The 24645-nt window shown below is 43.8% G+C and overlaps 1 protein-coding gene across 2 annotated transcripts; it reads left to right on the top strand.

Annotated features, from left to right (window-relative positions):
* Nucleotides 1-9: 9 nt before the first annotated feature.
* AREL1 (apoptosis resistant E3 ubiquitin protein ligase 1) lies at nt 10-23088 on the top strand. 2 transcript variants are annotated; one of them, XM_066188501.1, is made up of 21 exons: nt 14-75; nt 4348-4480; nt 4998-5259; nt 6413-6472; nt 7126-7352; nt 8973-9210; nt 10193-10362; nt 10441-10621; nt 11341-11588; nt 13307-13384; nt 13893-14034; nt 14441-14562; nt 16284-16359; nt 16783-16892; nt 17401-17580; nt 17730-17855; nt 18050-18179; nt 18266-18324; nt 18515-18604; nt 19578-19753; nt 19932-23088. In XM_066188501.1, the coding sequence occupies exons 3-21, from the start codon at nt 5169-5171 to the stop codon at nt 20032-20034; spliced, it is 2607 nt and encodes an 868-aa protein (XP_066044598.1). In that variant the 5' UTR covers nt 14-75; nt 4348-4480; nt 4998-5168; the 3' UTR covers nt 20035-23088. The 2 variants fall into 2 exon arrangements, with proteins under 2 accessions (XP_066044599.1, XP_066044598.1); XM_066188502.1 differs by lacking the exon at nt 4348-4480 and having other exon boundaries at nt 10-75.
* Nucleotides 23089-24645: the final 1557 nt, after the last annotated feature.

Raw genomic sequence — 24645 nt, 5'->3', positions numbered from 1 at the left:
TCTCCGGCTGCCAGCGCCGGGCAGCGGCAGCGCGGGGCAGCGGGAGCGGGATTGTGGCCGTCGTCGGAGACCACGGTAACGGCGGTAGCGCGTTTCCCTCCCCGCCGCCTCGGGTCCCGGCGCGGGGAACGGGCTCCTGGGGCGAGGGAGCTGCAGCCGCAGCCCGGCCGCCCCGCCGTGACGGGCGTCCCCCGGGGTGACGGCCCCGCTGCCGGCCCGGAGCACCCGCGGTGGGCCCGGTACAACCGCGGCGGGGTCCCCGCGCTGTCGGCGGCGGGGATGGCTCCGAGAGGGCCGCGGCGGGGCCGGGCGAGGCCGGGGCTCCCGGCGAGCAGGAAGGGCCGGTTCTGCCTGCCCAGTGGCGGCCTCTGGCTCTTCACTTCGGCTTAGCCTCGCCGTCTGCGCGGCGCTGCGGGGGTATCGGGGCTCGTCGGGTAGGAGGGGGCGAGCTGGCGCCTGTGGAAAGGCCGTGGGGATTGGTGGCCCCGCCGAGCCCACCACCGCTGCGGGCTGGAAGGGGAACCTCAGCACACCAATCGCCCCCCTTCCCCCTCTTCTTTGTTTAGCAGAGCCGGGACGTTACGGAGGTCTTCAGCCCACTCACTTGAGCTTGCTGGACTGTTTTGTTTGGGGTTTTTTAAAAGAGTTAATGTAGTGCTGGTTTTGCCGCGTCTTAGCTCATGAACTTCTTAATGAAAAGCAGTGGGTTGTCATTATCTATAGATCTTACCCACATTTGTGATCAGAAATCTTAGCGAACGAGCATAATTTTAGCTGTACTTTATGCAGCCATAATGGTTTTAGTCTGACCCAAACTGTCTTTTCTGCACATGAACGAAAATGTTCACTAAGTTCTCAGACCGGTACGGGGCACTTGGTTTCTCGTGCCCTGTGCAGGGAAGGGAGAAAGAAAGGCCTTTCTCACGAAAGCTTCTGGGATTAGTGAGATCTTGTAGCTGTTAGTATCCTCCAAATACAACCGGTTTTATCTGGTGTGGTCAGAAAAAGCAGCCAATGAAGAACCACTCTGGAGTTTTTTCCTGAAGTGATGACCTCTGTAGAACTGTGACTCATGCTCTGATGATGAAGAAGAAAATCAGACTGAAAGAAAAACTGTCTTGATTAGGGAAACCATAGCTGAACTTTCCTCCTGAGTGATCGATCATACCTCGTTTAACTGTTAGTTGAGGAAATGCAGTTGGTAGGGCTTTGCTGTTCAAGTGACCCTCAGTGGTTTGGAAAGAAATAATTGAGGAAGAAGGGCGTGATTTGCTTTCTCCACTGATGTGCAGCAGGGTAAGTGGCTGAATTTTGTCTTGGCTCAGGAAGCAGATTTGGTGTCAAGATGAGACTGGCCTGAAAGTTGCCATCTGGCTGTCTTGCTGTGTTTGGGGAGGAGCTGAGCACTGGTGGTGGTTGTTTGCAATGAAAAGTCCTTAGACTTAAGCAGTTGACAGAAGTCTCTCTTTTTTTTTTTCTTTTTTTTTTTTTCCCTGTTGCCACTCTTTTATGTAGCTTGTATGTAAATGCATATGACAAATTCCATCCCTAATAAGAGAATGACTGTGTAGACACTGACCATTGATTCAGCTTTTGTCCTTGACAGCTGATAATGCATCCTGCTTGGTGCTTTTTGTGCTGACTTTTCAGTTTTCTGTGAATGTATGGTTCTCATGGTCATTCCTGTTCATTGGTTTGTGCCTGCTTTAGTGTGAGAAAATACTGTCTCTTTCACTAGAGAATAGTCATCTGTGAGTGGCATGAGACAGACATGCCATTGGTGGTAGACATTGGTGCACATGAATTGAGAGAGAGTCTGCATAGAGATAAATGGTTCTCTCATCTTAATTGGATGAGGTAGTATTATCCTGCAAAAAGGCTTTAAAACAAAATTAAAGATTTGTTGTTAAGAGAAGAATGGCAGTTTATCAGTGCACCAAATAAAATCAAGAGGCACAGCAGATTTCCTAGGAGCTCAGTACACCTGTTCTGTATAGCATGCCCCTAGCTGGTTTTGTAGCTGTATCCACGTGAATGTGCCATTACTATGTTACAGTTCCTTTTGTATATGTTATGCTTATGCTTCCTTCTGGTGCTCTGCACTGTGTTCCTCTGGCTTCAACAGCAGCAGTAACACAAACTAAATATATTCCCATTACTGAACTTCGTTTCCTTGCTGACTTGAGGAAGCAATGGCACTAATGCAGTTTATTTTATGATTCCAGGCTGTCTATCCTGATTATGCCAGTACCTCTCCTTGAGTCAAACGAAGGTGAAGCTTTCAAATCCCTATTCTCCCTGCAGGTGGCAGGAGACCATCGCTTGCTCTGTCCTTGGATCAAGATTACTAAGACCTGTTGGATAATTCAGCACCTTCTTTTCCAGCCTAGCTATAATGGCACGTTATATTGCTGCTTCTCAGAATTTATTTCCCAGATTGTTACCCGGCAGTTCCCAGCACAGATACCGTTTTAATTCACATCTGCATTCTGTTAAGTGGGTGGCAGCGTATCTTGGATACCACCTACTTGCAACTAATTTCTTCACCTCAATATGTTCCAGTTGCAAGAGTAGTACCCTTAAAGCTGCTGGCAGTGAGTAAGCTAGAAGGAAGTTGATTGTATAACAGCCACTTCATCTCCGGTGACCACCCGAGTTGGTGTTTTGTGGTGTCCCACATCATGTAGGGTTAGTAAAATGACAAGCTGCTGTGCTGATTAATTAATATAACTAAGATAACTGATTCCGTGTGTCCACCGAGTTCAAAAATACTGCAAACCAGATCAAGAGATTCAGGTTCCAATTGACTTAAAAACCTCTGAAGTTTAAATGATGGATCTTTCTTTTCCTATGCTTGAGGGAGAGGCTGTGTGATCTGTGGTGTGCCTCACAGAAGGGAAGGAGTTGTGGAGTGAAACAGAAATAGCTTGATTAGATGAACTCACAGAGACAGCGTTGTGGGGGTTTTGTGATATGAAGAGACTGGATCTGGAAGATGCTGGAGGGAGATCTTGTGGATTCTGAATACTGATAAGTTCCTGTGAAATTCCCCAGCTGTGTAGGGAGCACACAGCTTCCACACTCAGGCCAAACTGGAGCAGAGTTTCGACCAGTCATTTGTAGCACATCTTGGATATGTACTGTGAAATAACTAAAATACCAAGAAAATTGCTAGGTCTGTGGTCCTTAACACAGAGAAATTTATGAGTTTAGAAAGCTGATGCTTTACCTCGGAGGAGAATGAGAGTTTATGCCCCAGGGACTGCAACGTTGTAGTGAGGAAAAGTAGAGGAAGGAGGAAAATAGGTGAGTGCGTGGGACTTTCCTTGAGGTGTGGGTGAGGAAAAGACAGTGAAAGTCTGGCTGTTTCTGCAGCGCAACCAAAAAGCTCTGCACAGGTTTACTGGTTGATTTTCATGTGCATTAGAAAGGCTAGTAGATGTGTGTAAAGGCAGCCAGATCTGTATGATTATTGGCGCGGAGGGAAATAGGAGCCATCTGAAGAGGAAGGCAGAGGAGGGGGGTCTGAGGAAGAAGTAACAGCTGAGGTGGTGGCATGGCAGGTGGGAGGAGCACATCGCATCTCCAGAAGGGGTGACTATCTTAACAGACAGCTGCCTTGGTGAGCCTGGCTCTGTTCTTGTCATTCTCACTCCTTTATGTAATCTGTGCTCTGAATGAGCAGATACTGATTGTGTAGGCTCTGTGGTGTTTCTTCTGGCATGTGTCCTGGTTTTTGTGGGCTGCGTCAATCCTTGCCGTTAAATTTTAATTTTTTCTATCTCAATCCTGACAGTAAACTGTAATTTAGTGGATAGTGCTGCTGAAGCTGAACTCCCTTATGAGGATCTCAATTTCCTGAATATCTAAAACAACAGCACCAAACCCAAAATCTAGTTTGCTTTGTGGTTCAAGAATAGTGAAAAACTTTTTTTTTTTTCCTTTTATTTTGAGGCTTGACTACAAATAGCCCTTTAAATCTGGGCAAAATCGGTTTGAGAATAGTATATAGCATTTTGTTGGGTATGGAGACTTGAAGGGGTACCTGATTATAGAATGGCTCTGCTTGGAAGGGACCTTAAAGATCATCTAATTCCAACTTCCCTGACATGGGCAGGGATGCCTTCCACTAGACCAGGTTGTTCAGAGCCCCATGCAACTTGGTTGTGAACACTTCCAAGGATGGAGTAGCCACAACTTCTCTGGGCAACCTGGTCTGGTTCCTCACTATTCATATTGAAGAATTTCTTCCTTATATCTAATCTAAACCTACCCTCTTTCAGTTTGAAGTCCTTCCCTTTGTCCTATCACTACATGCCCTTGTAAAAAATCCCTCTGATCTTCTAGTGCAGCGGGCAGTTCTTCATTCTCTCAGTCCCTGCATTTGTCTTCTGTGGCTTGGTTGGTGTGGCTGGAGCAGTTGCTGGTGAAGACTCAGGGGAAAAAGTTGTTGAGTAACTCAGCCTTCTCATTGTCCCAGGTAACTCTTTCCTCCTGGAGGGGGTACATGTTTTCCCTAGTCTTTCTTTATCACCAATGTACCTACAGAAATTTTTCATGGCGCCCTTGATGTCCCTGGCAAGGTTTAGTTCTATCAAGGCTTTAGCTTTTCTAACCTGATCCTTGGCTGTTGAGACAATCTCTCTGTATTCCTCCTAGGCTATCAGTTCTTGCTTCCATCCTTAATACTCCTTTATGAACAGCATGCAGGTTCTTAGCTGCTCCATGAAACCTATGGAGGCAAGGATGTGTTTTGTTCCATCTTGAACGTGCTAGTTTCAGGGGGTCGTATAATGAAATGAGATTGTGACAGATAGAGGTTGAGGATATGGTGAAGCTTTGCACCTCATCAACAGTGGTACTTTATATAGCAGCTCTCATGGATTTGATGTCTAGTGATGCTCTTGCATCTTGCACCTCTCATATGTTTCTGCTTGCTAGATTTATCCACAATGTAGACATCTAACGCTTCTCTCTCCTTTTTTTTGCTTTTCCAGGAAAGCTAACAAACTGCTGGGTAAAGGAAACAGCACTGCAGGACAACCCTTTTTCCACAAAGAGGAAGAAACTGCTGTGCTCAAGTCCTTATTTTGCAGCAGTGGTTCTGTGATGCAAGTTCCAAGAGTTACTCTTTCTGTGATAATCTTCTCTATGGCTTCTTCTTGCTGATGTTTGTCCCAGATCTGGGCACAAAGAGGAAGGATGCTGAAGAATGGGTACCTTCTTTTTGGCTTTTAGAGCATGGGCACTTGTGTAAAGGTATGTGATTGCTCTTTGGTTGGAGGGCTGGACTATGTGCCGAGGCCAGCAAAGGGGATTCGCTGGGCTAGGAAGTCATGGCTATTGTTGGGGGGAAATACCTCGTTTAAGCTTTCTGCATGCTGATGTCCGTTATTGCTGCTATTGAGATGACTGATGAATAACTCCCCTTTTGTGTTTGTTTAAAAAAAAAAAAGGCAGCTTCAATGCACAATGTAGCTTCTCACTAACTGAATGGTGACATGGTGAGCTATATTGTATGCATCACTGTATGCCAAATGCTTTGTCTAATTGTCACACGTGTTCCTTGCTGCTGCTCTTGTTCCATCTGTCAGCTATGTCTTATCAACCAAACAGCATGTTGTTTTGGGTGTGGTGTTTTTACTACATGTTTGTTTAGCAGTCCCCTCTGTGAAAACTTGAGCCTAGATTGGTGTCTCTTAAAATCGCTGTAAACTTAATGCTGTACAAACAGAAGGTTTCAACTTTTGTGTTGATCACTGATAGTTTCAGCAGAGAGGCTCTGCTTTGCAGAATTGAGAAGGAAAATACAAATGGACTCTTTTCCAGTTGCGTTTGTACGTTCTGTAGTAGACTTGCAGGGCAAAAATGGATTCACCTCTGCCTAGAAGGATTTTGTTTGTTCTGAACAAGGATGGTCTTGTCTGCAACTCTTTTATTCCATAGCTTTTTCTTCCAAGGTTGCTGGCTAAGGGTCAGCTTCTGTCCATTTTGTTGGCAGCTCTGTAACGTGCTTTCGTATCAGAGTAAAAGATAACTTCATGGCTTGCAAGTAGGTGTGACAGTTTGGATGAGTGGCTTTGGCCACTGTTGTTGAAGTTGGTGATCCTGCCAAAAATAGCTCCTTCCTGCAGTACCCAGAGCCTGCTGTCACTGTTTTCAGAGGGATGAAATGTTGTCCTTCTTATAGATCCCTGAATCTGAATGGGAATCTGTGACGGAGGGAGAACTGTTAATTATAGCATGTTGTCCTGTTCACATATTTCAATCTTATGGAATAATGCTTTAGGGATGTCCTTGGAGAGGAAGACAGGTGATCAATGGGCATTTTTTCTGAGGAACCACAGATTAAATTTAGGCCAGTATGTGTGAGGAAGTCACTGGACTGGACTTGGCCTATTTTGTGTTCTAGATGCAGCTGTGATCCTCGGCTGTGTGTCTCATCGAAGGGACCTGATGTTTTACATTATTGGTAAGTGGAGGAAAGGCTGCCACAGTACTTGACGACCTCTCCATAGGTTTTAGAAGGGTTTCTTGGAAGCGTTTGATTTAATTTTAGTTCATAGTTTACCTAACAAACATGAAGTTACTGCCACCCCACACTGTGCTCTCCACCTAGCAGACTTGCCTCGACCATTCTTCTTAATCCTAAAGTTCTTTCATTGGCCTGATTCCTAAGACATTCCCTTACTTTTTCGTCTGAGAACTAGTGGAGTTGCCTCTGTGATGCTTCTTAATCCAGCCATTATGTGATGTGCAGAAGTTGTCTGGTTATCTGCTTCCCTTAAAGGAATCTCTGTAGTTCTAACTTGCAACTTGAAGGGAATTCTATGTCTCTGTTAGGATGTCCACAAGCCTTACCTGAGACTCTCTACCACCTATAACTATTTCCTTTGTTTGCTGTCATTTGCAGAGTTTTAAGAGACTTGATGTTTTCTAACCTTACTTGTATCATAACACAAACCATAAATGTTCACACAATAGCATCTGCCTTAAATACCTAATTTGCAGTTGAGTAGAATATCATTAACAGAAAGGCATCTTTGGCTGATGCTGAGAGGATTTTAGAGCCTGACTCAGTCACCTTGGCTTCTGCAACCACCCTCTGTTCTCTCCCTGCTGCAGGTGGGATCACAGTATCTGTTGTAGCTTTCTTCTTCACCATTAAGTTCCTCTTTGAGCTTGCCGCACGTATAGTCAGCTTCCTTCAGCATGAGGACCGGGAACGCCGAGGGGAGCGAACTATTTATGACTACGTGCGAGGCAACTACCTTGATCCCCGGTCCTGCAAAATCTCCTGGGATTGGAAGGACCCCTATGAGGTGGGCCATAGCATGGCCTTCCGAGTGCATGTAAGGCAATATTTTTGTTTCCCTGCAGCTTTGTGGGCAGGAACAGGGGTCTGAGTTAGGGGTGGGCTCTTCAAATGTTTTTTTTTTATTGGGGCTAAGCCAGATGTAACTGAGGAATAGGCAAGCTATCTGGTTTTGCCTGCTGCTCTGTTACTGTGTTGCAAAACTCTGTAAGTGTATATTTGAGGTTTGCACTTCTTAAAGTCTAATCTCCCGCTCTTCAGAATCCTCTGAAGGACCAGAGGAGACCAGGCTTCTCCTGAGCGCTGCTTCCTTTACTGGGAAGGGAGTAGGCTGAGCCTCGACTTCAACAAATATGGTGCTATATTTGGTTGTACAGCTCAAGTTGAGGGTGTGGGAATGGGCATTTTGCCAACCCAAGAGCTGTAAAGCTCCATGGCCACTGCCCATTAACTGCAAAATTGTTTTTCTATCAGACCTGGAAAAGCCTGCCAAAGACTCTTGTTTCCCTCTAATCCCAAAAGGCCAAGTGTAGGGGAAGTATGATGAGTGAACACCGAGCGTTTGGAGCTATGGAGAAAGTTTGAGCAGGTTTTGCTGGGCTTATGTGCCTATCTTTCTATCCCACCTTCCCATCCAAGAGGGTATCAAAATAAGAAGAAAGGTTTGGCTAGGTTGCCATACTAATCCTTCTTGGGAAGGTGAAGAAAACCCTTCTGCTTGATGATGAGTGCAGAATTCTAACTCCAGGGCAGGCAGTGAAAAAAATTGAGGGAAAAGGGACTTGTTCTGTTCCTACTATTTAAATTTATTTTCTTCACCTTGCTGTCACTCACGAGTTCCAGCAATGTGCCTTTCCACTTCACTCATGTGTGCCATTTGCTTAGCCCTTTATTCATCAGCAGTAATTTTGCATTCACTAGTTTCTCCTGATGTCAGTCAAGATGCAAAGTACTTCAGGCCCCACATCCTCCCTTACTTAGAAACAGGGAATAATAGTAACTTCTTTCTGACTGCAGGCTGATTGCACATGGTAGGCAGGCTCTGGCCAACAAGCTGCTGGCTCTTGAAGAGCCATGCATATAGAGCTTTAAGGTGTAATTCTTTCCTTGTAAGGAACTAGTGGTTGAGGTATGTTACCTTCTGAAATTGCCGGGAGATCACTTTGGTGATTTTATCTATGTGTTGTTTTCATTATGATGCTTCTTAGCAGTAAAGACTGGGTCAGCTCCTTAGGTTAGCATCTTCATCACACTGTTTTCTGTTACAAATTGGTAAGAGTTTTTTCAGAGCTTGGCTGTACAAATGAACAAAATCTGCTTGTTTCTCTGAAAGGGTATGGCTTTACTTTTTTCCTTTTGCTAATGGGTTCTCATAATTTCTGCTCTAATATTGCACTACAAGTGTAGATGGGAAATGCCTAGAGGCATGTTCTTTTCAGGGCATGCATTTGAACCCCAGCACAAAAGCAAATGGGGCTGTTCAATGCCCACTTGTCCCTGTTCATTTTGGAGAACACAGCCTGTGTGACAGAGCTGTCTATTAATTATTTTTCCTTTTCTAAGCTGAGGTACTTGCCCTTCCCTAAGGCAACTTGTTTTCTCTTCCTCTGTGCACTGTATGCTTTTGCTGACCTGGACTCCTCTGTTTCCCATGCAGTTATTCTATAAAAATGGGCAACCCTTCCCTGCTCACCGGCCTGTGGGGCTGCGAGTTCACATCTGCCATGTGGAGTTAGCAATTGATATTCCTGTAACCCAGGAAGTTCTTCAAGAGCCCAATTCCAATGTGGTGAAAGTGGCTTTCACTGTGCGCAGGGCTGGGAGATATGAAATCACTGTAAAACTCGGTGGCTTGAATGTGGCCTACAGCCCCTACTACAAGGTTTTCCAGCCAGGTAAGATCTAAGTGGCCCTGTATTGATTCAAAGTAGATTTGGAGGTATTGGAGGCCCTTAGGTAAATGTGTTTCCAGCTAAAATAGGTAGGTGACAGGGAAGGGGTTACCCTTCACCATTTTACCCCTGTCATGTGTAGATCCCAGCAAGAGACCCATGAGTAAAACATACTTGTGATTACCAGTACATAACAAAACAGAATCTGCTTTACAGAACAAGTCATTAGTGCTCCTTGAAATCCCTATCCACTTCTGTCACGTTCTCCATTTTGTAGTAACTTCCTCACAATCTGTGTAGTAGTCAGAGAGTGCCGTTTGTGAAAGTACTGAGTTATTTGTATCTGAGTTGGAGATGCTGTCATAATTTGCCTCTTCTTTTTCTGAATACCCTACTCTCTTGTCAGGTTCTGGTGCAGTTGATACCTTTGATTACACACTTCTGTAAATACATTTCCTTTTTATCCATCTAAAATTTGTTTTCTTCTACTTTTGTTTTTTTGACCCCAGTTGGCATCTTTTGTATTTCATGTACATGTCATTGAAAGGACCTCTATTCGTTGCTTTGTGAATAGATACAAAGCTTGCTAAAATACTCCTTCAGAAAGAAGCAGCTCAGGTTTAACCCAAATAAAGTTTGTTTGGTAAGCTGCATTTGCAGGTTTTCTTAGGTGTCAGCTGGTTTATATTTTGTACATACAGTGGGAGCAAGTTCCTGAGCAGGAAGTTAGAATGGTAGAAAAACATTCTTTAGAGGACTAGTAACTTGGTTTGCTTTATTAGTATTAAGTCTCTGATCCAAGGCACATGGTGTGCACTACACCATATACTTCAGTGCTCAGATACTTTGCTTTTTCAATGTAGGGGCATAGAATGTGTTTAGATTTGATCCATTTTCAAGGGTATTGTGCCCCTAGGTGCTTTTCTTTTGCTTTTTGTAGCTTCACCTTGAAATTTATTTGACTCTAAATTATTGTCTGCTTCAGGAATGGTGGTTCCCTCCAAAACCAAAATTGTCTGCCATTTCTCCACTCTGGTGCTGACCTGTGGGCAGCAGCACACTCTGCAGATAGCTCCCAGAGATGAATATGACAATCCCACCAGCAATTCTGTGTCCCTGATAGATGAGCACAATTACAGCCTCTCCATCCATGAGGTGAGTGCAACTTCACCCCTTGCTGCTTGACTTCAGGTGAGCTGGAGAGCTCCTTTTATTAATTTGTTTTCTGTTTAGCTGGGTCCTCAAGAAGAAGAGAGCTCTGATGTGGTGTTTGAGAAGTCCGTGGTGTCCAATCGGCAGACTTGTGAGGTGTTCTTCCGTCTCACCCTGCACTCGAGGGGGTGTTTCCATGCCTGCATCTCCTACCAGAACCAGCCCATAAGCAATGGTGATTTTGACATCATTGTTCTAAGTGGTGAGTCAAGAACTAAGGAGTATTCATTCTCCAGGTGTCCTCTTACAATGTGCTTTGCACACTTATGTAGCAGAGCTGTTTGTGGCTCCCCTGCGGGCTGGCCATGCTTACTTGCTAAAGGAAGGCCTATTCATTTAAAAATGCCAAGGTAAATGAATTTGCTTCTAACAGGGGATATCTCTGGGGGCTGATACTCTCTGCTCCATCAGCAGATAAAATCAAGTGTTTTTCCCCTATTTCAGGAAGTTTACCTCTGAGATAAGGCAATTTTTATTGCTTGCTAGTACTTGGCATCTGACCCTGTCATGTATTGTATGTTAAGTTACATGGAGGAAGAACACTGCCTGTAACCTATGTGGGTGTGGGTTTGTTTTTTTTTTTTTTTTTCCCCACAATGCTGTAATTCTTGGTTTCTTCAGGAGTGAGCCAGACTTCAGTGTGTCTGTCAAACGGCTATGCCTTCAGGCTGGTGCTCTGAGAGAGAGGTTCTCTATGCCTTTTTTCTTCAACCAGTCACTAACAGACAAACGGCCGTCTTGAAATCTTTTCATCCCACTCCTGGGTTCTCTTTATCAAAGTTTCACTTGACCAGGTTTTCCTCTGGATGTATAACCTTTACTTTAAAATCAAAGTCACTAATTTGTGGTGGCCTGTGCATTCTTTTTCGTTCTTGTCTCCATTACGATTTACACAACTCTTTTCTTATCTATTTCCCTCAGAGAATGAAAAGAACATTGTAGAACGCAACGTGTCCACCTCAGGTGTCAGTATTTATTTTGAAGCTTACCTTTACGATGCTCCTAGTTATACCAACACTCAGTGGCAACTTCCACCAATGCACCTGAGCTCCTCCCAGCGCCGTCCTTCTACTGCAATTGAGGATGAAGATGAAGATTCTCCTTCTGACAGCCAGACCCCTGAGAAAGTGAAGAAGCCTAAAAAAGTGTACTGCTATGTGTCACCTAAGGTAGATGTCATAAAGTTACCACACTTGAGTGCATGTTTAAAGTGTGTTGTAACTGAAGCTCTTTCTGGTCTCTGTATTTTAGCTCCAGATTTAGGGGCCTCATATTTGGTTAAAAAAAGGTTTGCTTATGGCAAACATGGAGCTTTGACTGAGAAAAATGTTAAAATGAGCCTTGGAACTTTTAGGAGTGCATTTTAGAACTTGAAGTTTTAAGATTGTGTTTTTAGATTTTAGGATCTTTCTAGGTCTGATCCAAATCCTACTGGAAATTTTCCTGCTGATTGTTCAATAGATATTCTGTTTGCCTTTCCTTTGCTTTTTTCAGGTCAGACCTGCAATTCCTATTCTCAGTTTCTGATACCTGTAAATTTCAACTTAAGAGAAGCTCACCTTCTCAGATTTTATGTCTTAGTTCTGTTTCTGGAATGTTTTGCTAAAAAGAAAAAGGAAAAAAATGGTCAGAGAACAAAGGGTAAATTTATAAGTAAAAGAAACAGGAGAAACTGGGAGTTCTCTTACAGTAAGAATATGTTAACAGTAACTATTTTCCATTATTATTGCCTAAAAGCATTCAGAAACTAGAAGGAAAATTCCCCTAAATCTAATAATGAATTTAAATTCATTTTGTTCATCTATCTCTTCAAATGCATTCTGAAAAATGCAGGGATAAATACCAAAGTAGTGAAAGACTAATCCAGAAATTGCTTTCCTGCCAAAGGCAGAAAGAGGACTGGGAAACTGTTATAGGATGGAGGGAGCTGCTAGAGATTTCTAAATCAGCTGCACACGGCTCTAAGAACTTACTTCTAGTTCTGTGTCCTTGTGAGCTCAACACCCTTTCATCCTTGGAGTATTGTTTTGGACTTCCATACTCTTTTTCTATTGCATTACCTGGTTAAGCAGATCACCAGAAGCAGGTACTGTTAGAAGCTCCCTTTTGGTGCCAAAATTGTTAATGTGATTCTTAGGTTTGCATAATTGTATCCCTGGATGTCTCAATGTATAGAAATAGAAACAGTAGAAAACCATTACCATGCTGCTATTTTAAAGAGTTGCTGTTCATTTTTGGCTTGTTTGTGGACAAATGCTGATTGTCAGTTTTTCCAATCATTGCAGCTAGGAAAGGTTTGTGCAGGAAATGGTTTTCTTTTTGTCTAAAGATGCTAAAATTTTATCTTAGCTTGCTCTCCAGAAGACAGGAGTTGCACAGTTAGCCATTTGTTCTGGCAGAAATACACTGAGAATAAATTTCGGCAAATCCCATGGATTTAGCAACTAAAAGTGCTTTTTAAAACATGTTTGAAATGGTCACGAAAATTAGGGAGTAATAGGAGTAGTCCATTTGCGTGACTTTTACCAAAATGTTTTTGTCAGTGCGTTACAATCCTGTCCTGAATTCAGCTTCTCAAGTGTACTTAAGATTACTTTCCAATTAGACTGGTGACGTTCTACTGAACACAATAGCTTACTGCTATAAAATCTGTCATGCTGTCCCACATGTGTCATAAATGCATGCAGTGAAGTCCTACTGACAAGTTGCTTACAGTTCTGTGGAGCTTTAAAGGTTCTCTAGTATTGTGCCAAATGCTGCAGAAACCTGTTCCTGGGGTTGAAGGGAAGTCTGGCCTTATGGATCTGTCCTCTGCCTCATGTGTTTCAGGGACAACCCTTAACAGATGTGTGATATTTAACATTCTCTTTTCCTTGTGGTTATTCAGCAATTCTCAGTGAAAGAATTTTACCTGAAGATCATTCCGTGGCGGCTTTTCACCTTTAGAGTGTGTCCTGGCACAAAGGTCAGCCTCTTTCCATGTACCTGCCACTGCACTTCCATGTTGTTAGCTTGTCATCCTTGTGAATCAGAGTCTGTTTTTTCCTTTTGGAGAGAAGGGCTTCCACCCACAGAACAACACTGTATGGCACAAATTTCAGCTCTGGAATTCCCACTTAGTGTCTAAGTTTTGCTAATATTTGTGACTAGGAGCCAAGTCTTATCACTCTTCCCTGCCTTCTGTCCCAATGCTAGGCAAAAATCTCGATTCCTTTGCATTTTTCTTGGTTATTTTCCTCATAACCTTCCTAAAATGCTGTGATTGTGTCCATTGAAGCCCTCAGACTTGTGTGTGAAGTTTAAAGCAGCCTCCTAAATGGAGTCTTGATGCCTGAAATAGTTTTCCTGTTAACTGCATACACATGGGGGAGCAGAGAAAGTCTTAAGAGCACAGGTGGTGTTGCTCTGTCTACTGAACATACTGTGCCTTCTGCATGATGGGTTTACCCTTTCTTGCATCTTTTTGCTGCTAGTTTTCATACCTTGGTCCTGATCCTGTGCACAAATTACTGACACTGGTGGTGGATGATGGGATCCAACCCCCTGTGGAGCTCAGCTGCAAGGAGAGGAACATCTTGGCAGCCACTTTCATTCGCTCTCTGCATAAAAACATAGGTAAAGGGACAGTGAGGTGGGTACAGTAGTCAGGAAGTTAGCACTTGAGTCTGCTAGTTTCCCTGGGGAATAGAGATTGCCAGCACTGAATGACTTGTGATGAGAACTCTGGTTCCTGGAGTATCATGCGCTGTTCCTGTTGGTGCTTCCAGTGAATGTACTTCATCATAGCAGCTGTTCCTTTTCAGCTTGGCTTCTCTGTCAGGCTCTTTGAAAGTGCACCTGTGAGTATGAATACCAGCAAGATTAATTGCAAAACTACCTTGAGAGTTCTGTCTCCAAACCTTGCTGTGGTAAATGCACTTCTGGGCTGTAAAGCTGATCTGTGCAGTTAATCTTAGGAATGCTCTGTAGATGTTTGAGGTGTTGACAGCTCAGGCCTCACCCACATTGTCACTCTTCTCAGGTGGCTCTGAAACCTTCCAAGACAAAGTGAACTTCTTTCAGAGAGAGCTACGTCAGGTGCATATGAAGAGACCTCATTCGAAGGTCACGCTGAAGGTCAGCCGCCACTCTCTGCTGGAGTCGGTGAGTGTATGAGCTGTTTTACTTCAGCCCAGTGCTTCCTCCAGTCTTTTTATTCTGCTTAGTGCCTAAAGAAGTCCAAACTGGATTGTGCTAGGGCAGCCATGCTAAGAATGGTTCGTCCCTCTGTTTCAAGGCAGATTCCAGCAGGCAGCTTGAGAAGGAGTTGTTAAACATTGGAAAGGACTGCTTAGGGAGGTTGTGGAGTCACCATTCTTGGAAGTGTTCAGTAAATGCCTGGATGTACCACTTAGTGCCATGGTCTAGTTGACGAGGTCAAAGGTTAGAATCTGTGATCTTAGAGGTCTTTTTCGACTTGAATGATTCTGTGATTCTGTGAAGGGATTCATAGCCTGTAAAAGCAGGAAATCTGCTGATGTTACTCTGTCCCTACTTTACATTGGAACTTGAGGCCTTCAATGAGACTGTCTACCTGGACTAGATTTGGGAGCAGAACGCAGAGCTCCAGAGTCTTTGTCTCCTGTTTTTCTCGCACAGAACCATTCAGCAAGATAAGCTGTCAAGTCAGATGTTCCTCAGCTGCATGCAATGAAAGTCTTGCATCAACAGGCTACTAGTAGCGGTTCGGAGTGATGATAAAATATTCTGTAGAGTCCCTTAGTAAAATCGTCACCATTTCTGACCTGAACTGTTTCCAAGATAGAACTTAGTCATTCATATAATACAGTTTTTAAGTGACATTCTAAATACTTTCTATACTGGGGAGGCAGTTATCCTGACTTACTGTTTCCACCTGTGTCTCACAACAGTTATGTTGCAAAGATGGAAAGAACATTTCTGAGGAAAACAGAAATGGCTGGGATTTCCCTTGATTTATACTGAGTAAATCTGTGTCTCAGAATATTTTCTGCATGTACCGGCTTGCAGTGTTTATGAGATTATGTTTCAGTTACACCTTGGACAAAATGACTTCATTTCTAAATAGTATTTCCATTACTACTTTTTCCTATTATTACGGAAATTCCTGCACTGTCTTGAGTACTGCTGCAGTCTAGTAAGGCAAAATAAATCCAGTGCCATATTAATGATGATGATGATGATAATAATAAAAATAATTATAAGCTCTAGTGGCCCAATGAATGTGTTTAGTCCAGAGGTGTGAGTAGCATGATGCTCTAACCTGTTTGAGGGTAAACTAAGCCAAAACTACCTGTATGACTGAAGACTGCCATGTAGCTTTTGAAATTTTCTTTAGTTGGAGTCCAGAATCAGGGCACAGGAAATTTTAGACACTTGGGGTATTTTATTACTTTTTTGCATCGTGACTTGCTCTAAGTATGAACTCAGTAATTCTCTTGAAGCTATTTTGTGGTGCTCCTTGAAACATTCCTATTTTAAATCTCATTCGTGGGCTGAAAGTGCTTTACAGAAATTGCTCCTTCCCACAGGCATTTTAATACTTCAAACAATACTTTACTGCAGCCTTGAGAGTGATATTTTTGTGCTAAGACCTCACACTGGTTTTAGGATGAGCTCTATTTTATGTGGGTAATGTGTCTCATAACAGAAAATGAGGAACTGGCTTCTGTGGCTTTGGACAAAAAAAAAAATAGACCTTAGGTTTTTCTAATTTTCACTTTTATACTTTTGAGTGCTAGACTATTGGAGTTTTGCATTTGCCCATTCACTTTTACAGGACTGCATATTGGGTATGGGGTGCCAAGCAGTAATGGTTTCTGCTATTTACTTTTTCTATTTTTCAGTCTTTTAAAGCAACACGAAATTTTTCTGTTTCTGACTGGAGCAAAAACTTCGAAGTGATTTTTCAGGATGAAGAAGGTGAGTTATCCTGTGACTATATAAGCAGAGGAAGCGAAAGGAATTATGGTGGAGTAGTTTCAGTCTGGAATTCTGGTTTCTTGTAGTATGTCCATTCTTTTATGGCTTTCCAGCCCTTAGATTTTCTCACAAATGTTAGTGAATTATCCTGCTGGTGCTATTCTATACCTAGTTCATGTAGGGACCTGAAACCTTATGTAAATCCTGCCCCTCTACTCCTAAAAAAGCCCCAAGCAAACCAGAAAACCAGCTAGGACTAGGTTTGCGAGAAGAACCTATAGTTGTGCAGTCCCTGTTTAGTGCCACGTTGCAACAGACCTGTTCATTGTGATAAACTCTTGTGTTGTGTAATACTGAGCAGCATGCATGAAACTCTTGAACTGATGGCTCGGTGTGTATGACCAAGCTTGTTTTATTTTGTAGCTCTGGACTGGGGAGGTCCACGCAGAGAGTGGTTTGAGCTCATTTGTAAGGCACTATTTGATACCACCAATCAACTCTTTACCCGCTTTAGTGATAACAACCAGGCCCTGGTGAGTCTGCAGTTCCTATGCTGAATGCACAGAAATGTGACCATTGATGGTTAAAAAATGCTGCTGCTAAGTGGTGTGCTACCTTACTCATTTGTAAGCTTGCCTTCATAGTCACTTCCAGTGCCTTTCTCAAAGCTTTGCTTAATGATCTTAACCCACTGAAGTGTCAAAGAACTGGCTGGATGACCAGTAGAGGGTGGCAAGTCAGCAGGAAATACTGGATTTTTGGGCAAGACGAGGTGACATCAAAGTGTTGAGAGGTTTTGTTGGGTCTGAATATTTCAGAATCCATTTCTCCTCTAATACAGCTTCTTGCCTGTGCATGTGAAACATTTCATGTTCTTCCTACGCAGGCTTAGGCATTTTATTTCTATTGCTTGTCTTTGAGGACATTACATTAAAGCTTCTTGGCCAGCTTGAGAGATGTAGTGACTGAAATGGTCCCATATTTGCTATTTGTGCTAGTCAGTCTGTTACTTGGATATTTCATTTTGCTTCTTCTTTGCAGGTACATCCAAACCCAGGGCGTCCCACATATTTACGACTCAAAGTATATGAATTTGCGGGCCGCCTGGTAGGAAAGTGTCTTTACGAATCATCTCTGGGAGGTGCTTATAAACAACTGGTTCGAGCTCGCTTCACTCGATCCTTCCTGGCTCAGATCATAGGACTTCGTATGCATTACAAGGTAAAGCTTCCCTGCCCTGTCTGAAGCCTGTGTCGGTTTTGGGAGAAGTAGAGTGTTGGTGTAGTAGCAAACCCAGAATTCTGGCTAACAGTGTAAGGGGTTTTTTTGTTCTTCCCTCTATGTCCCTGCTTTCTTATTCTTTCACACAGTATTTTGAAACGGATGACCCAGAATTCTATAAATCCAAAGTGTGTTTCATACTGAACAATGATGTGAGCGAGATGGATCTGGTCTTTGCTGAAGAGAAGTATAGCAAAACAGGACAGCTGGAGAAGGTAAGGGAAACTATTCCTGTAAGTGGGATAGTTTAACCCCTACTGCCTGCAGCAGTGGGGACCAAGAATTCTGCTGTGCCCCGGAAAATTGAGCTTACTGTGGGAAGTAACTCCTTTCTTGGTTTTTTTGTGGTTGGGAGTTCAGTTTTGGAGAATGCTACTGGTCACACTCATGTCAAGTGTTCTGTTTTCAGGTGGTAGAACTGGTGGCAGGAGGGGCTCAAGTACCAGTGACCAATGAAAACAAAATCTTGTACCTAAATCTGCTTGCACAGTACAGGCTGGCGAATCAGGTTAGAGAGGAGGTGGATCACTTCCTGAAAGGTAACATGCTGCCTGCTCCCTGCTCCTCTCTGCCTTTATGTCCCAGGCCATAGCACATGCTGCTCTTCTCTTCTCTTCTCTTCCAGGTCTTAATGAATTAGTTCCTGAGAACCTCCTGGCTATTTTTGATGAGAATGAGCTTGAGGTAATCGCTGCCTCCCTAAGCAGCTCTACCTTTACTTCCCCTCCTGTATGACAAATGGAGTGCTTTCTGGATCTGGGAAAAAGCCAAAATGTTTCTTCTCTAAGCACTTTAAGTATCTGCAATTTTCACAGTAGCTGTTGCCTTGTTTCACGGGCTCCTGACTTTCTGACTGCAGTCTCTTGCCTTTCAGCTGCTTATGTGCGGTACTGGAGATATCAGTGTCTGTGACTTCAAGGCACATGCTGTAGTGGTAGGAGGATCTTGGCACTTCCGCGAGAAGGTAAATGAAAGGGTTTCTCCTTCCTACTTGTCAAAACCAGTTACCCCAAATACTGCTGAATTGCTTGGAATTTAGATTTTCAGAAGGACTAACTGAAAAATTCAGGGGTCATGCAGGACTGCACACATTATGATATAATGCTTCCCCCTAGAGAGATCCCTTCAGCCTGGCTGACCAGAGGTGATGCTTAATCAGATACCAGCAAGTAAAAATTGTCCACAGTGGTCTCTTTAAAAAAAATCCAACACAGCTCTAATTAAGAACAGTTCAGCAGGGAGTCAGGCAGAGTTGGTGGGAATTACTGCTACTGGAGATATTCGTGGTGATATACTTATCTCTAAGAGATGCTTGAAAAACATGCTTGCAGCCCACATGTAGTGTTTGGAGTTTAATGCTGTGGTACTACTGATGTAGTAACCTAAATTTGTACCCCCTAATGGTTCTCATCCCTTTCTGCATTTCCCAGTGGGAGGGGTATGGGAATAGTAGCAGCTTTGTTTAGAAAAATAATGGAAGCTGCCAAAACACCCCAGATGATAAGAGATAGAAACTTGTATTTTCAATCTGTAAACACTGGGATGGTTCCACTTGCCTGAAGAAGTACCAGATGATGTGAAAAACCAAAAAGTTAACATAGTGCAAGAAGGAAGTGCGTTTTCTGCATTGTAAACCTACCTCATTGGCTATGCAGGTATTTCTAAAAATAAAGTCTCTGTGGGGAGAGCAGAAGCAGAAGAAGCTGTTCTGCTTTAAGGGAAAGAATTGGTGGGAGATAGTGGCATGGGTCATCTCTTAACTGATTAGGAACTATGTAAAACTTGCCTCTATGTGTCACCCTGGTAAAACAAATCAGTTCTGACTGTGAATAGAACACTTGCTTGCGAGGGCAATTAACTGATATTCTTGCAAGTTGCTAATATGCTTGCTTGATTTCCTTGGGTGACCTGTCTTTACCTTTCCTGGTTTGTAACAGGTCATGAGGTGGTTTTGGACTGTGGTCTCCAGTTTCACACAGGAAGAGCTGGCCAGGCTTTTGCAGTTCACTACTGGTTCCTCTCAGCTGCCTCCAGGAGGGTTTGCTGCACTCTGTCCATCTTTCCAGATCATTGCAGCTCCAACTCACAGTACTTTGCCGACAGCCCACACTTGGCAAGTATTCTGGGGTGGTAGAACTTTCTTCATTGTGCTTTTGGGGATGGCACCAGCTAGTTGTGATGGGCAAACAGTGTAATGTGTGTGATTCTTGTGTCAGTCCATCTAAAGGCAGCTAATGGGGATGATTCCCTCTCAGACCTAGTTTGAATGGAACTTTTCTTTTGTTTTACAGTTTTAACCAGCTGTGCCTCCCTACTTATGACTCCTATGAAGAAGTGCACAAGATGCTGCAGCTAGCTATCAGCGAGGGTTGTGAGGGATTTGGCATGCTGTGATTTCCCCTTCCCAGGAGACCATTTAGCATCTCGGCTCTTTGGGGCAAGACCCAGGTTCAATCCTCTGCTTGTTCTCCTTCCCTTCACTTGGGCAGTGGAGGCAAAGCAAAGACTCCATGTAAAGGAATTTGTCATCCAGAAGATGTCATGTGGCCTTTCTGTATCCCAAATATGTCATCAAGAGCTCATCTTTTCCCTTTTCCTCGTTCTCCCTTTGGTTCAATGTGAAAAAGCAAAAGGACTGGTGCATTTGTCAAGGAGATAGTATACTTGATTTCCATGCACCCTGTATACCCATCCTTCTGTGAGAAGATGAAGTTCATAAGCGGTAGTTACATTGAGGTGCATGAGATCTGCTGAGCTGCCTTTACCGTAGCTCTCTAGGAGGAAGAGGGAAGCCCAGCATGGAGCTCTGTTGGAAGCCTTGGCTCATAGGAAGCCTTAGTAACTTCCTTTACCTTGGCTCAACTCCCCCAGTGATGCTCCCTGGTATCTCACTTATGACTCGTGGGGAGAATAGAGTTGTCCATCCTTTCGGTACCTGACCCAGAAAGGTTTCTGGTTCTCCTTCTCCATCTTGCTCTGGTTGCTGTGCCGCAGAGAAAAAAGGGCAGTATCCACTGGAGGGAGTAACCCAAAGAGGAAAACAATCTAATTGGAGCACAAGTGCTGGCCCTGGCAGTGATCCTGTACTACCTCCGCCAGGGTCCAGCAGCAGAAGCGCCCTTCTCCAGCAGTGGCTGGTAATTAGCCTCTGCAAACGAACTGGACGAGGAGTTTCTCCTCCACTGAATGTTTCTGACAGTTGATGTTGCACAGAAAGCTATTCCATGCCCTTGCCTTCTTTTCCCTTTCTCAGGAGAGAGAGTATGGGCATGAGTGTGATCCCTCAATGCTGAGCACCTATGCCTATCCCACATTCACCTTCAGGGTATGTATGTTATGTGGTACCAGTGACAGATCAATAAGCAGCTACAGTGTGCACTGTGCTTGCATTTGTTGTTGGGATGATGGTACTGGGCAGAACATGGTACCTCCACCCCAGCATCCCACAGGATCTTGGCTTCTACCTCTATCATGCAGCAGCCTGAGGCTTCTCTTTCTCTACTGCATTTCAGTCAGAGTCTCCAGGAAGTTGTTGGTGCCTGGAGAGCAGTTAGATTTCTGCCCTTTCAACTTTCTTATTGTCTTTCTTCATCTTTCCTTTCCACATGTTCCATTCAGTGCTGTTAGCTTTCCAGCACAAAACGTTAACTAGAATTTCACTTAAGTGGTCGCTCAACAGCTTGCACCCACCATTGTCAGGCTTGTGGAGAAAGGAGTGGATAGACCAGAATGAGAAGTAAGCTTGTTATTGGGGTCTGTTGTAGTTTGCAATCCATTGAGCCCTTCCCAGGGAAATAAAGGGAAGGGGAATCTGGGAATCACTGAGTTCTTCAGTGAAGCAAAATTCAAGATCTTTGCTTTCTACAGTCTACAAGTAAGGCAAAGCCATGCAGGAGTCAAAGTGGGAGAAATGCATTGCTATTACCTGCAATGTAAGCTTTCACTGGATTATGGAATTGCTGGATTTCTTCCAGAATGGATTCTCAGACTGGCATCCTGAGCTAATTTTAGAACACTATATTGGATAAAATGTCACATCATCCTCTTCAGTCCCCTTCTGCTGTCCTCAGGCTGGTCCGGTCAGACTTGAACACAGTATGGATATTTTAAGTTAACTATGTGTGCTTTTCAAATGTAGCTTAGTTGAATTGACTGGGAATTTGAGGGAAATATTCTCCATCTATAAAATGTTTTTAAAGGCAGCATCTTAGTCATTCTTGGGCTTAGTATGTTACTTCTGTACAGAAAAAAATAAGCCATTTTGGTGCCAAAAAGCAGTCAGCTGAACATTGAGACTACTCAGGGGGATTTCTTTGCCTTGTGAATTCATTCCCTCACTGGCACCGAGGTTCCGCGAGGCTGCCAGCTTGATAGCTGCCACTGTTGTGCTCTGACAGATCACATTAGTAGTGGCTGTTCTCCCTTTTTTAGTGCAGGCTGCATTCTGCAAGGTTCTGACCTTTTTTGAGTGGAGAGTATGGTACCATTTTATTTATACTGCAGTTGGCTTCCATGGCCAGTAGAGTTACAGCTCCTGTGTTTACCATGCCACTGCTTCAGTGCTTTCTCCAGGGACTGAGAGGAGGTGGTGGTGCTCAGCTCAACTCCAGTTTGTTGGGAGGCGTAGCTTGGTGTTTTTTCCATATTGTAGCCTCACCTGTTTGAGGATGTTTTCAGTCCTGTAGCTATTGGCCAGCTCTGACAGTGACATCTCCCTCAGGAATCTTCTCCCTTCTTCTCTTGAGCTGGCCTTTTTTTATTCTGAGGATGAAGTAGCTGACCACTGAGTGGACTTCTACTGGAAAGAGCTCCTAAATGCTTCTCATTTCATTGCAGCCAGCACCCAACACTTCCCAGCAGCTGTGAAGATAACAAGGACTTCCTTCTTAAGGCAAGTGCAGTCAGAACTGGGATGGGTACTTAAGAGTACTAAACCCAACCCTTCTATTTGCACAGGCCCCTAGGCTGCTCCCATGTTCCTGAGTTCCACCACAATATTTCTAAACTTATCTCTAGCTTTACACCCTTTCCCAGTACAACCACATTTAATGCTGCCCTTAGTGCTGGCAATGGGGATGTGCTTTGGTCACCTATACTGTGTGTTACTTCTGGCAGAGGCTCATTACTTTCCTTTTTTACTCCTTATTTATTGCCACTTAATAGAGGCTCTTCTGTAGAAATCCTTAGGATCCTGATACCATCTTAGTCCAGTTCTGTGTTTCCTGAAGCTGCTTTGAGGTGCAGGGTGCCTGGCTTCAGCCTGCACCTGCTGGCCATGTTGCATGTTTATAGAAACCAGGAGCTGTGGATGATACAGGTCAAATCCTACTTCCCTCTGGTGAATTTCTGGCAGAGTTCAGCCAAAATTTGGAAGCCTGTGGTTGTAGTAGCTGATTTTGTAAATAGTTTGTATAATAAATAAAATATTTTAAAAATGCTGCCTTCTCAGCTCAGCATTCTTTCTGGGCTTTACTGAGGGAATCAAACTGGTGCTGTCTGTGGGCAAGGGGCCTCTCCAGGTCTTCAGATGTCTAGCAGAAGTCTGGTGGAGGGGGGAGGGTATGGTTCTCCACCTGTAGCCTTTCAAATGACTGACTGAAGCCAGGACCTGTGAGCTTTTGGGAAGAGGCAGAACTCTGAGTTGGGGCTTGCAGGCTACTGCGAGGCCTCACTGCAGGTAGGCTGGAAAGTGCTGTAAAGCTAGCAATGCTAGAAAAATTTTAAGGACTCCTTTATGTAAATTAATAATGCAGTTGGTGCAATCACTTTTCATCTCACTGTGTATTACCTGACTCTCTGAGCTTCAGGTACTTGGAGGGCTTGTGCTTCACCGTTCTGTCAAGATTAGGTGAAGCCAGGAGAAGAGGGGGCTCTTGAGCCCTTTACACCTTAAGGATTAAAATCATAACTTTAAAACCTGAGATGATTCTGCAAGACGATTCTGTGTCTATTAGCATTTCTGTCTGTAAAGTGATGAAACACTATTTTCTGGGCTGTAGAAGATTTAGCCTGTCCTCAGCCAGCAGAGCATTGGCTGGCTGTGTGTGTTCCACCACATAATTAGGTGGATGTTCACACATGTGAAACCAGCATCTCGTGTTGATTCTGGCTTTCAGGCCAAAAGCACTGGCTAAAGAAGAGAGTGAGTGGTGCATACGATTCTTAGGGATTGCCTCTAACACTGTGTTGGGTCATGGTATTACTTTAAAACTCCTGTTGCAACAGAATTGTCTTATGCTGGACTCAGATGAGGGAGTTTCCATAAGGCATTACGAATACTGAAACTGAAGTTCTAGTGTCCCCTGAGAATTGCAGATGTTGTGAGTTTAGAGCTGCTGGAGTTGGGACCAGGGAACTAAAAGGCAGGTGACTTTGCCAGTAAACCTGGCATGAGCAAAATGATACACAGCAAGCCATGCGGACATGACTTTACATGCCATGACCAGCACAATTCATAAGAAGGGGCCAAGTTGAGCCTGGAGTTTTCAGAAACTCTCTGTTTGGGTGTGAAGGAGGGAGCTCAGCATGCTGGATTACTTTAGCATGAAGTAAGTTCTAAAGTTTCAGCCTCTCTTTACAGGATGCATGATATCATCTGGCTGCTCACATAGTCCATCCTGATCTCCAATTTCTTGTGATTTCTTGGAGTGGTGACAGTGCCCTGTTGCTGACTCCACAGCCTCCATTTATCCTGGCACTTGGCATGGAGTTGAGGCTCTGAGAGAAATCATGCCCATGCACTTCATGCTGGAATTCTACATGCCCCAGCTAGTATATTCAGCAATAGCAAAAAGTTGATATCTTTGGATCCTTGATTCCGTACACAGCCACTTGACCTGAGGTGTATCAGGATGTGCTGCTTGGGAAAATGGATTTTTGTGCATTCAGTTCCTCTGCTCAACTTGCTTTGCCTCAGTTGTAGAACTATAGAGAAAATTAATTTCTTCAGATACCTAAATGAGAAAGTGGGGAAATGATGCTTGATTTGGATAAAATCTGTTCTTA

Source organism: Chamaea fasciata, unplaced genomic scaffold (genome assembly GCF_029207755.1).
Source record: "Chamaea fasciata isolate MVZ Bird 193981 ecotype frontalis unplaced genomic scaffold, bChaFas1.0.hap1 SCAF_7, whole genome shotgun sequence".
Classification (NCBI taxonomy): domain Eukaryota; kingdom Metazoa; phylum Chordata; class Aves; order Passeriformes; family Sylviidae; genus Chamaea; species Chamaea fasciata.
This window is presented reverse-complemented; position numbering and strand designations above follow the sequence as displayed.